The sequence below is a fragment of the Apodemus sylvaticus genome, chromosome 11 (assembly GCF_947179515.1).
Source record: "Apodemus sylvaticus chromosome 11, mApoSyl1.1, whole genome shotgun sequence".
NCBI classification, from domain to species: Eukaryota; Metazoa; Chordata; class Mammalia; order Rodentia; family Muridae; genus Apodemus; species Apodemus sylvaticus.
In genome coordinates this window covers 42,899,555-42,912,241 of record NC_067482.1, presented here as the reverse complement: position 1 = coordinate 42,912,241, position 12,687 = coordinate 42,899,555, and the positions used below count along the sequence as shown (strand labels likewise).

Below are 12,687 nucleotides of genomic sequence, written 5' to 3'. Positions count from 1 at the left end.
TTTGCTTGCTTGTCCTGATTTTTTATTTGATTTTTGTTTTCCTGGGAGATTGAGAACACACAGTTGAGGTGAGGGTGTTCTGGGAGGAGTTAGGGGAAGGAAAATGATCAACATATGTTGTATGACAATGCTTGATTTAAAAAGGTAGCTGGGGCCTGGAGAGACGGCTCAGCGGTTAAGAGCACCGACTGCTCTTCCAGAGGTCCTGAGTTCAATTCCCAGAAACCACATGGTTGTTCACAACCATCTGTCATGGAATCTGATGCCCTCTTCTGGTGGGTCTGAAGACACTAACAGTGTACTCATAAAAATACAATAAATAATTTAAAAAAAAACCAAGCCTTTAAAAAAGGTAGATGGGTAGTAGGGGCGCACACCTTTGATCCTAGCGTTTGGGAGGCAGAGGCAGATGGATCTCTGAGTTTGAGGCCAGTCTGGTCTACATATTTGTTCCAAGACAGCCAGGGCTACACAGAGAAACCATGTCTTGGAAAAACAAAAACAAAAAGTATTTGGGGGGGGAATGTCAGGTGCCCTAATTTCACCAACCATCTAGAAGTTCGCCGCACTCTGTTGATGTGGGGCTGGGACTACGCCTCTGGCTTTGAATGTGCACCGGCAGCAGAGCAGAAGAGTCCCTCACAGTGTCGTACACCTCTTCTGGGGAGACTGAGGCTCAAGGGTGGTGAGGTCCAGGTCAGCTTGGGCTACACCCCGAGTCTTTTCTTTCCACCTTCCTTTCTAAGGCGGCAAAGTTGAGAAGGGCAAGGGCATATCCTGCGACGGGCGTGTGGCACGGGAACTGCAGCGACATTTACACATTCTCATTGGCTAACTGGGTTTTGACCCATATTTGGCTTTGAGATTATGGAATTTTAAATTTAAGCACAGAAATACTTATGAGACAGCTTATAAAATATGAAGTTCAGTATAACTTTAATGATGTTGATATGTACATTGAAAAGAGATGGGAGCCGGGCGTGGTGGCACACACCTGTAATCCCAGCACCTGGGAGGCAGAGGCAGGTGGATTTCTGAGTTCGAGGCCAACCTGGTCTACAGAGTGAGTTCCAGGACAGCCAGGGCCACACAGAGAAACCCTGTCTCGAGAAACAAAACCAAAACCAAAACCAAAACCAAACAAAAGAATAGAGATGGGAAAGAAGTCGGTGTTTCCCACAATGACCTCTCCCAGCTGTGAGATTACGGTAGCTTTTGTTTCACTCTGTTTTCATTCTCATGAAAAGCAGTACAGGGTGAACATCTTTCACTTAAAATCCAAACTGTCCTCAAATCTGAAAATTTCTAGAGTCAACATGATGTCACAAGTGGAAAATTCCATACCTGACCTCATACGGTGTGGTTGCAGTTAAAGCACGTGTACATTAATTTTTCATAAAGGTAAATGTAACTGAATTATACTGTACATATAAAATGTACATATGAAACATGAATATATGGCATGTTTAGACTTAAACCTCACCCCCAAGACATCTCATTATGTATATGTAAATATCCTTGAATCCCAAATGAGGAAAATGGTACAACAGTTCTGGCCCCAAGGATTTTAGGTAAGAGATACACTTAGTGTGTGTTTTAAAATCTTTTTTATAGTGGAAATAACTTAACAGCCACTGAAAACTGTCTAAAAGCCACTGAAGCAGCTGCTGTTCCTTGCCTCTGAGACATCCAGTGTTGGCCACACAGCCGTGGCGGCTGGGAGCTCACTCCCTGCCTCTGCACAGGCATCCAGACATCTCGGCAGCCTGTGGAGCAAGCGCTAACCAGGCCGGCTGGTGGGTGCTGGGAAGAGAGGGCACCAAGTTTTCGTCTTCCAGTGTCGTTGAGTCCTGTGTACTGACACTGGAGATAGAGCTGATGGCCAGGGAGCCCTGGAGTGTGCTCGCACTAACCAACTGTCGGAGAGACTGAGGTGGATGCTGGAGGTGGGCTCGGACGAAGAGCCCTTGCTGCTCTTGCAGAGGACTCAGGTTTGGGGCAGCTTACAACTGCTGCTATCTCTAGCTCCGAGGACTCAATGCCCTCCTCTCTACAGGCACCTGCACGTGCACACAAACATAAATATAATCATTTGTTTTTTAACTTACAAACTCTGAAATGACCCTTGGATTCCCCTCCTCCCACCTTCCAGGTTTCCCCTTGTCATCTCCCCTGTGACAGAGGCCACCCGATATTCTCTGCAGGGTTGTGCAGAGTAACTCTTGGCTGGCACATTTGTGGACACTTGCCTAGAGTTACACAGGGAAGCTGCAGAATGAAGTGAAATGCTTTCTGTGGGGAACAAAACAAAACAAACAACAACAAACCCTTAGTCAGTCCTGAGAATGGAGTCTGGCGAGCGCAGGCAGGGGTGACCTGTCGCAGCTGCGCTGTCAGGCCTGCCCAGGAGCCATGAAGGCCGCAGCCAGAAAGTAATGGAAAACCACCCGTGCTTTTACTCTGATAATGTACCTACCCCTTTGGGCAACAGGGGAGTTCCCAAGCGAGGACATGTCACTTGCAGTTAGGGACCCGAGTGGCCTGTAAGGTTGCCACGTTCCTATGGCTTCTAAAGAGAGGAGAGATAGGCGCCCCCCAGAGGCCTTAAACAGAACTGTCTCCTGGGCACAATGAGAATCTGAGCAAACCGCTCTGGGTGCTGAAGAGCCTGTGACCCACTGGGCAGGTTTCCTTTGTTCCCTTGCTCATTCCACTGACTGAGAAATGAGGAAGAGAAATACAGAAGCTTCCGCTGAAGGGAGGGAGAGACTGTGTGTGGTGCTGCACATCTGTAACGCCAGAACTTGGGAAAAGAGGAGAGGACTCTCCAAGTTCACGTAACACCTTGTCCCATAAAACCACTGAGGAAGAAAAGAGGCTCACAAAAGAATACAAGGTGTATCTAGCGCCCGGCCCATACCTAGCCTTCCTTCCTTTAAAGAAGGACACGGCACCATAATGCTCTTCACATAATCTGAGGAAGGAAAACACAGAAACGGGAAGATCTGGGACAATAGCAAAGAGACCCCTGCTCCACCCCTAGTCTCTACGGCTGCTTCCCTCAGTAGGGAAGACAGCTAAATACAACCTAGCAGTTCTACAGTAACTGTTGGCTATGGGCTGACTCTGACATTGCCTCTGTGGTCCTGGGCAAAGTTACTCAACCTCTCTGAGCTTCTGTTATCATGCCTGTAAAATTGGGATAATGACCTGCCACACAGTTACTGTGAGGACCAACTGAAGTAATGCAAGGGAAACAGAAACAATGCATCCTGAGAGCTACCAGGGATTTAACAAAGTAGCAGTCTAGAGAATCTCTCAGAGGCCTAGGCACTTGGCCGCCACCTCAGTTCAGTTTATCTCTGCTCCTCACGAACTATTTTATCTACCTAGCTAGTCAAAGACTTCAAACTCCCCCTCAAAATATTACTCAATCATTTTATAGAAATGTTGATTTTCTTTATTGCTGACAATCTCAGGTATCTGTTGTGTTTAATAATCTTCAAGTAGCCCAATCATATCGTCTCTCCAACATAAAATAAGTTCCCGAATCGAAATACCTTAAATCAAATGATTAGCACTAAGTATCAGTCTCACACAGTCACATGGCTGGAGCTCAGGTGAAGACAATGCCTTGTTTCAACAGAAACTGGGACATCAGGATGATAGGTTTGTTTCTGCCCTCAAGCACCATATGTGACCCTTCACCTTATCAGGACATCAGGAGATAAGGCATACTCCTGGTAAGCACAGGCTTGAAAATGACTTTAACAGAAGTATCCAGGTGTGCGCAGGGACACGGAAGGGTCTCTCACAGAGGGCCTTGCCTGAACGGGACACTGAAGAATGTTCAGGAGTTTCTCAAGAAGGGGGCAGCATGCTTTGGGAGTGGAAAGAACAGCCGTTAGGACAGGTGTCTGCTTGCCCAGGAGTTCCAACTGTCCAATGAGATTGGGCACTTGGTGTACTGTGGGCACTGACGGTTGAAAGTGCAAAGATGTTCAGGTAGGGTGGCAAGCACAGCTGCACATGCCCGGTAACCTCCGCTCTTGTGAGAAGCCGAGGATTGGGAGTTCAAGGCCACCTTCAGATCCAGGTAGTCACAGAACCCCCATCTCCCCAAACAGGCGCTGTGGCCCCTTTCTGAAGTCAGACAGTGCTTATAAGTTGGGGGATCCTTCAAGTCTCTGTATTGCTAGGCACCCAACAGCTCTCTTTTTGTGCTTTCTTGGTTAAGATGGGGTCTTGCTGTGTATCCCAGGAGGCCTTGGACTCTGCCCTGACTCCGCCTTTTTGGTGTTTGGATTACAGACATGCTCTACACACATCAGAAACAAGTTCTCTCTTTCAACTTTTAAGATTTATTTTATGTGTTTTTTTTAATTTTATGTGCATATGTGTGTGTGTGTGTGCACCACATCTGTGCCTGGTGCCTATGGAGGTCAGAAGATACTGGAACCCATGGAATTGGACTTAGAGATGTCTGTGGGCCACCGTGGAAGTTCTGGGAACTGAACCTGGGTCCTATGGAAGAGAAACAAGTGCCCTTAACTGCTGAGCTGTGCCTCTAGTCTCAGGGACACTTCCTCTTCAAAGTGACACTAAGTGTTCATGAGCAGAGTGACTGAATTTAACACTTCCAAATGCCTATAATATTGTTAACTTTGCTTTAAGGAAAGCTCAGAATGGGCAAATTACTGCCAGCGAACACTGGCAGCCATCACAGGCAGCCATCACAGGCAGCAATAGCAAGGAACAGGAATCTACAGGGGCTTCTGCTTGTACAAAGTCCCTTTACCCCAAGCCGGCCGTACCTAGTTCCCTGTCTGGCCTTAAATGATGACACCGTGGGACCTGAGGAGGTTAGCTCCTTATCTGTAGTGCGGAGAGTCACGACTCCCTCTTGGATTCTGTGTTTGCAAATCTGCGTGCCTGCTAAGGTATGCTAGGAACTCCCCAAACCGGAACTTTTGCAAGCCATTTGCAGCCTTGTGCAGAGCACTTTGGAATTTGAGTCGCCTGACAAATGTCCCAGCTGTGATCGCCTGGTTTCAGTTCTTAAGCTGGAAACAAGTGTCCCTGTCACCGTTTATTTAGGGTTGTTCCTTATAAGTCTGTTTGGGATTTCACTATTAAAATGGCTCGCTACCGTAATGCTCAAGTGCCCAGAGCACAGGAGAAACAGGGTCACAGACTTACTAGTTGAAGGCACTGTACAGGAGGCTCTCGGAGGGCCCTCGCTTTGTACTTCTGCTACAAGTAATGCCACAGTGTTCGCCAACTCACTGGCTAATTCTTTGGTGACCACACACTACAACTACGCTGACAATAAACACTGACCTCAGGTGGAGGGTTACAACTTGGACATCCAGTCAGAAGGCTTGGATGACATAACTCTCCATCTACAGCTGCTCTCCCATCTATGAGGTGTCAACTTCCTGCCCGTAAGATGAAAGGAAACAGATAGCTGATGTGGGCAAGAGCGCCAAGTGTGCCAACCTCTCAGCCATCTCTCCTCAGTGCTCAAAAAACCTTATACCATCCACAAAACTCAACCACCAATTCATAGACTATAACTCATAAACACTACAGAGAAGACCTAAATATAAGATCCAAAACTATAAAATTCCTACCAGAGAAAGTCGGCTCAGTCAGTAAAATGTTTTCCCAGTCCCAGCACCCACATAAACAGCTGGGTGTGGTGATGAAAGATGGTCCCTTGGGGCTTGTCTAAGTGTCCCCAGCCTAGCCCAAGTGTGAGCTACAGGCCAGCAATAGACCCCCCTCTCTTTCCCTGCCCCCCCCTTCTCCACACAGAACAGGCAAGAGCCAGCACAGTCGTACATGCCTTCAGAAGTCACTGACAAAGAAGACAAAACTCAAACGTACTTTCCATGCCTTGGAATGAAAGACTCAGAAGATAGCACACCCTGGTGACGGTGCCCACAGTGGGTGAGAACGGTGACGTCTGTCCCCGGCATGCAAAGATCACGGAGGTTTGTTTCTAAAGTCAAGAACAGCACTACTGTTCTTGCCCTGGGATCTCCCTTCTTGGAGAACATTTAAAGAAAACAGGATAAGCACGTGAAGAAACCCACACTCCGTGTTCACTGTGACATGGAGATGACATGGCTCTTCTGCAACAGCAAAACAGGCAAAGGGACGTGTTTGGTGGAGTGTTACTGAGTTCTAAGGAGCTTGTGTTCCTGGTGCCCAGGCAGGCCAGAGGAGGGAGTCACATCCCCTGACACAGGCGTCACATTTGTGGGTGCGGGGAAGCAAACCTGGGTCCTCTGCAAGAGCAGCGACTGCTCATCTGCAAGCCTATATGTGGAATCTTAAAAAAAAAAAAAAACAAATAAAAAAAAAAACTAAAGTGCAGAGAACAAAAATATACGGCCAGGTATGGTGGCACATGCCTTTAGTCCCAGCATTTCTCAGGCAGAAGCAGGCAGATCTCTGTGAGTTCAAAGCCTGCCCAGTCTACACAGCAAGTTTCAGACCAGCCAGGGCTACACAATAAGACCTAATTTCAGTAAATAAGTTAATTTAAAAATTATCTTCTGTATATTTGGTACTTATAAATGTAAAGGAATTGTAATTGGTGTACATTGCGACCTTAAAGACAGGTTTTCAAGCTCAGGGTTTATGGTGCTTGGCCAGCAGTCATGAAGGGCTTTTCTCCAGCATCTCATACAGTGGGTAGAGGAGCAGACAACCCTGGAACCACTCCCCAGTACTCCAGGGGCAGAAGGAAGGAGTTCAAGGCTACCACTGGCTGTACAGTGAAACAGCGGCCAGCCTGAAAACCAGAAAAAATAAAAAAGTAAAACCCAAACAAACACTCCCCCAACAGCTTTCCTTATTTTTCTATCTATGGACTTTGTATTAAAAAATAATTGTATAGACAACTGAGATTTCTCAGTTTCTTCTTCTAAGAGGTGCATAGGGGAGAATACGGCTTGCATTCGTTGGCATGTCAGATTAATATGGGTATTTTATATCCATCCTCAGGAGCACGCTTAATTACAGTGACTATGAGCTCACTAGACGCACCTCACCAGACATCCTCTCCCCTGAGGAGCTGCACCCAGCGCTGCCTCCAAATAACCTCCCAGCCCTTCATATTCCTGGTCCAAGTAGCTCATTCATTCACTCATTCATTCACTGTAGCTTGTTTAAAAGATTTATTTATGTGTTTTATGTATATGACTGCTCTATCTGCCTGTATGCTTACATGACAGAAGAAGGCATAATCAGATCCCATTACAGATGGTTGTGAGCCGCCTTGTGGTTGCAAACTCAGAACCTCTGGAAGAGCAGCCAGTGTTCCTCGTCTCTGAGCCATCTCTCCAGCCCATGTAGCTTCTTAAGTTTGTTTTCACTTCTTATCAAAAATTTAAAAAACAAATTGGACAAACTTCCAAATGTCTATCGTGATCTGACACAGAAGGAAAAGAGCCAATGTGGGTTCCTCAGGGTGAGTTGTCTCCATCTGAAAGGACTCCTGAACACCTACAGCTTCCGGCTGTCCACACTTCACCAGCAACACAAAACCCTGGTGAAGCCCTCCCCAACCTCTCCTGGGTTAGATCTAACATCTTCCCCTATGACCATGCAAGTGAAGCACTTCTCCCTGTGGGCTGCCGGGCTCACCCCCTTTAGCTCACGTCTGCTCCATTATAAAGGCTCTTCAGGGAAGACAATGAAGCCCCCGTGCCCCTGGCAGTACCTTTAGGAGAACCCGAAGACACTTGGTACAACTGGTCAATTGATTACAACCTTCCTTATTCCATCTGTTGCGTGTCCTGTCCCAAACTGGCTATCAAATGGAGTAGACTCTACAAAACAGCCCCGGTCTTCCGACGGGAATGCCCTATATCTAGGACAAATACAGAGTTATTGCTTGAACATACACATGTAACCAGCCTGTCACTGTGCTGCTCTTCAAGTGGGTGTCTAGGGGCATAGTTTTCCTAAAACTATAGTCACTAAGAGTCAAGAATGGACTCTTGAATGATTGCCTTATTTGCTCTTCATCCAGAGACTAGGAGGAGGGCAAGAGGACAGCACCTCCCCTGCTCTCTGGTCAAGTTTCCATCTTCAGGTGACACTTTCTCTTTCCCTGATAGTGATCACATTCGACAGGTAACCACCAACCAGCTTGGGTGTTTTTCCCGATACTCATTTTTATCTGTGCATAATTCATAGCTGGATCCTTCATGTGCACTGCTGGGCATCCACAGAGTTTGACTATAGGGACTCACAGCCCCAAAAGCCTCAGCTTTGCTATGTAGTTGAAAACGCCCTAGAATGCCTGATTCTCCTGCTTCTGCCTCAGTGTCAGGACTGATGTGTGCCAACAAGCCCAGCTCTCCATACATATTTAATGCAATTACAGTTCTGTGTAAAGTGGCTATTGGTACAAGGTTCATGAAGAGTTCTCACAAGGCCGAGGTATCCACGGTAACTCTAGTGACCGTTAGACTCCTTTCAGCCAGCGTCATTCGATATTTAATCAAGAGTGCTGAAGAAATTGTATCATTTTTCACCTTTCTGGGATGTCCAGTGACTCATCATGAGAGGCCACCAATGACTTATCCCTGACACCAGCACCTGGCCTGGCTGAACCCCAAATTTCTGATATATCAAGAACATTGGCACATAGTTAGGGCTAGGAATTAGTCATGTTCTGACATCTGTGCCACCTCTTCCCACACGCTGGAACATCTGACCCAGGACGAGGCCCAGGAGGGAGGCTTCCAGTGGCTATCAAGGCAGCAGGAGCCTGGTGTTCTCAACCTGTGTGGTCGGCAGCACCTAGCCTGGCAGCACCAGGGGCATGCCTATGGGATGCACTGTGAGTGGCCGGCTTGGTCTCTGCAGCCACCTGTGACCCTATTTTCTGTCCCCTGAGAAAAAGGAGGACTGAGGGTAAGACAACTGCTGGAGGCAAACGTAAGAGTGAGTGGAGCCTCGCTGCAGGCCGGCACAGGTGTGAAATCAGTAAGCTGGTGTGACCACCTTTCCTGACTGGGGGAGACACGGAACAGTGTGGTTCCATACGGCCTCCTGGGTTCCCCCAGGATGTTTCCTGTAGGCACGACAGCCTGGCTCGGAACATCCTGAGTGCCCTGACCCCCACGTGGTTTACTTGTCTTGTCTCTCCTTCCAAGACCAGCACACTGAGCCAGACTCGACAACGTTCTGAGCCAAATTCCGGCTCCATTTGGAGAAGTCCTTTAATAAAAGATGGGAAACAACTTAATTTTTAATTTGGCAACTCGTGTGTGTGTGTGTGTGTGACAGGCTGCACATAACTCATAACTCATACTGGCCTCATATTTCTGTAGCAGAGGATGACCTTGACCTCCTGATCCCCTTGGCTCCACCCACAAGTTCTGGTACTAAAACATGGGCCACCAGACCTGGCTCTGCTTGGGCAAATCTTAATAGCCGGTCTGGCTTTCTCTCCTATGTGTCCCAACAAACTTTCTTCATTGTTTCTTATTTCTAGATGAGCTACCAATTGTATGGCACGCACGCGCGCGCGCGCACACGCACACGCGCACACACACACACACACACACACACACACACACACACCAGGCTTAAACAGAAGCTATAACTTCTATTTATGTATTGTATCAGTCTTAAAAATCCATAAATTCTCCTATTTTGAACATAAAATGCAGCTATTGGGATATATAGCTGACCACAAATGTGTAGACTGTGAGGCTGTGGCCCTGACTCGATCATCTTTGAGGGGGTCACATGATTAAAACAGCTCAGAGATCTTGTTCTAGCTAATAATTCTGGTGTCAATATAAGTCCCACATACACAGGAACGAATTCAAAGAAGCAACTGAAATTAGTGCTTTTCTTTTTTTCAAAGTTTTTAAATGATTTACATTTCATGTGCATTGGTGTTGCCTGCATCTCTATCTGTATGAGGGCATTGGAACCCCCGAACTATAGACAGTGTGAGCTGCCGTATGGATGCTGGGAATTGAACCTAGGCCCTCTGGAAGAACCGCCAGTGCTTTTACCTGCTGAGGCATCTCTCCAGCCCCCATGCACTTTTGTTAACAGCAGAGGGAAAAGCCTTAATAACAAAAACTCAGGTCTTGTCCTAAAATCTCCAATTCTAATACTCTGAAGACATCTGAGGATGTTTAAGAGGGATGCCTCATACCAGGGGCCATACACAGTTTATGGTCAGCTCAATTAATGGTTTATCTTTGATCTACTAGTTCGAAATGTCTAAATTAACTTTGCACAGAGGGGACCGCATGCAAAGTGATTTCATGCTGAAATTTAGCAAAGGAGGCCAGGGAAAGGGATGGACAGAACTGATCGTGTTCTTTGCCCAGCACAGAATCCTGCTAATGCAAAGATGGTTTTGTTTGCATTTGTACCCCAGGGACACAGATGCCATATTTAAATACAGGCCACTTTTAAAGGGTTCTCAGACTACTCCTAACAGTTAATGCACATCAATGTAAGGTATCACATATAGGAATTACTTATACACCAATAGAGACATCCTTCACGAGGACTGTGGCCTGCAGGGCTTAACCCCAGAACATGAAGCTAACACAGACAAGTTAGTTCTTGTCCTGGAATTCCTGCCTGGACTGGGCAAGCCAAGGACATCTTCCACGACCTGCTTTTTCAAGTTTTCAGCATCCCGGCCCCACCACCATCACGGAGGCGGATTTGAGACAACCACGGATTGAGCTGCCACCGTCTTCAAGCAGTGTGAACACGTACCTGGGATGCTCTCTAATTTCCTTCTGAGCTCTTCGTTTTCTTGTTGCAACGAGATAACCTCCTGCTCTAGCTCCTGGCATCGAGGACAGTAGCCTTCTTCTTCCTCTTCCTCTTCTTCCTCCGGCAGCGTGGAGGAGGACGGGTGACCATGGGACTCAGACGTCGCTGGGGAGGTCCAGCCACCTAACGTGTGCACGGGGGAGGCTGAGAGAGGGTCCATGTCAGCCAAGTGGCCATACTCGCTGACTGACGAGGCGTTCGGGGTGGGGAAGGTCCCCGAGAGCAGATAATTTTGGAGAGAGTCAGTGAACACTCTCAAAAAGGCAGAAGTTTGTTGTTTTCTTTGCATATATTGCATTTCTATGTCTATGTTGTCAGAGGTCTGACTCGGGACCCCTTTCACGATGTGACACTGGTCCTGTCTTTCGTTGTAACTAGAGCTTTCCTGCTTGACGCAAGAAATCATGGATTGAGAGTGGTTGGAGTCCAGAAGCTTTCCTCCACAATTTAAGAGACTAAGAACACGACTGCACTGTTGGGCAAAGGCATCCAGGATCATCCGGCTCTCTGGAATGGAGTAAGAGAGACATCAGTGACGAACAGCCAGGCACGGAAGAAGCAAGGTCCTCCATTTTTAGCTTAATGTTACAACACAAAAGGCCCAGGGAAGCCACCACAGAAAGGATGCACAGCTCCTGACTGTTCTGTGACCAGTGGGTGCCCCCCTCCCCTTATTCCAAGAAAAGCCTGGGAACCACATGAAGATCTCCCTGTCTGGTCTGCACAGGTCTGAACTCACAGCCTTGGCTTCATTAACATCCTTATCTAATGAATCGAGCAGCCACTGCAGACTCAATTCCTCATTGATAGGCGGTCTTACTGCAATCATTACTGCTATTTCTGGAGTGCCCTCTTGCCCTTGCTATTCATCAGCTGATACAATCCCTGCCACAACCACACAGCTCCCAGATGCAAACTGGAGCAGAGAGAGAAGTCCTTGTGATGAGCTCACTAGAAAGCTAAGGTAGCTCAGAGAGCTCAATAGGCAAAGGATGAGTATGAAACAAAACTGTCACCAACACCTGGGCTCAACAGCCTCCCTAATCTGGAATCCTTGTCAAGGTCAGCGTTTAGAGAGATGCAGCAACTCTATCTGAAAATGGGTTCTTTCTCTTTTCAGAGCCATTTGTACCGGACTGTCAAATCTCCTAAAACGGGAAAAGGCACGGGTGGGGGCCACAGAACCCGCATACCTGAACCCACTATCAAGCAGGGGAAAGTAAAAAACCAAAGAGAAACCAATCAACTTGCTGCAAAGACAAAGAAAAAAACTCCCATGTTGCAGAGTGTTTGATCATACCATGAACCCTGAGATTGTGTTATTTACTGAAAAGAACCTGTTTCTAGTTTTGGTGTGGCTCAGCCTTAGCACACACTTTTAATCCCTCTGTCTGGAAATCAGACACCCTTAGTACACATCTTTAATCCCAAACAACGAACACACAGTAAGTAAGTCCATAGAAGGAAGCGCCATGTTTGAAAGTGCTGTCTAATCGACCAGCAGACAAAGTGACTAGTTAGAGAAAGGTTTGGCAGAGAGAAAGAGAAAAGGAGGCAGTTCTACTGAAATGATTGTACAGAGACAGGCTGCAGAGAGAAGAAGCTAGACTCAGGAGAAGACAGAATGAGCAAGGGAATTGAGAAGGGGCGAGATCAGACCACACGGCTCGAGTCAGCTTGGGACCAACCAGACAGAGCAGCTCAGGAGAAGCCCAGAAGCCATATGGAATGAGCGTGCGGAGGAGCTTTGAGCCAGAAGAGCAGAGCGGAACCAGCCAACTAGAGATGAACAAGAACTAGAAAGGGTGAGCTCATCCAGCGCCAAGAAGTCTCAGAGGCTGAAAACGGTCTAGG

General features: G+C 47.3%; 1 protein-coding gene across 2 annotated transcripts in view; it reads right to left on the bottom strand.

The window, feature by feature from the left end:
- The window catches only part of Bend4 (BEN domain containing 4), a 35,362-nt gene that overhangs the window by 14,434 nt on the left and 8,241 nt on the right, over positions 1–12,687 (bottom strand). For both annotated transcript variants that reach the window (XM_052198744.1, XM_052198745.1), the window contains exon 2: positions 10,774–11,340. In XM_052198744.1, coding sequence (XP_052054704.1) covers positions 10,774–11,340 — 567 coding nt within the window. The remainder of the gene's footprint in view (positions 1–10,773; positions 11,341–12,687) is intronic.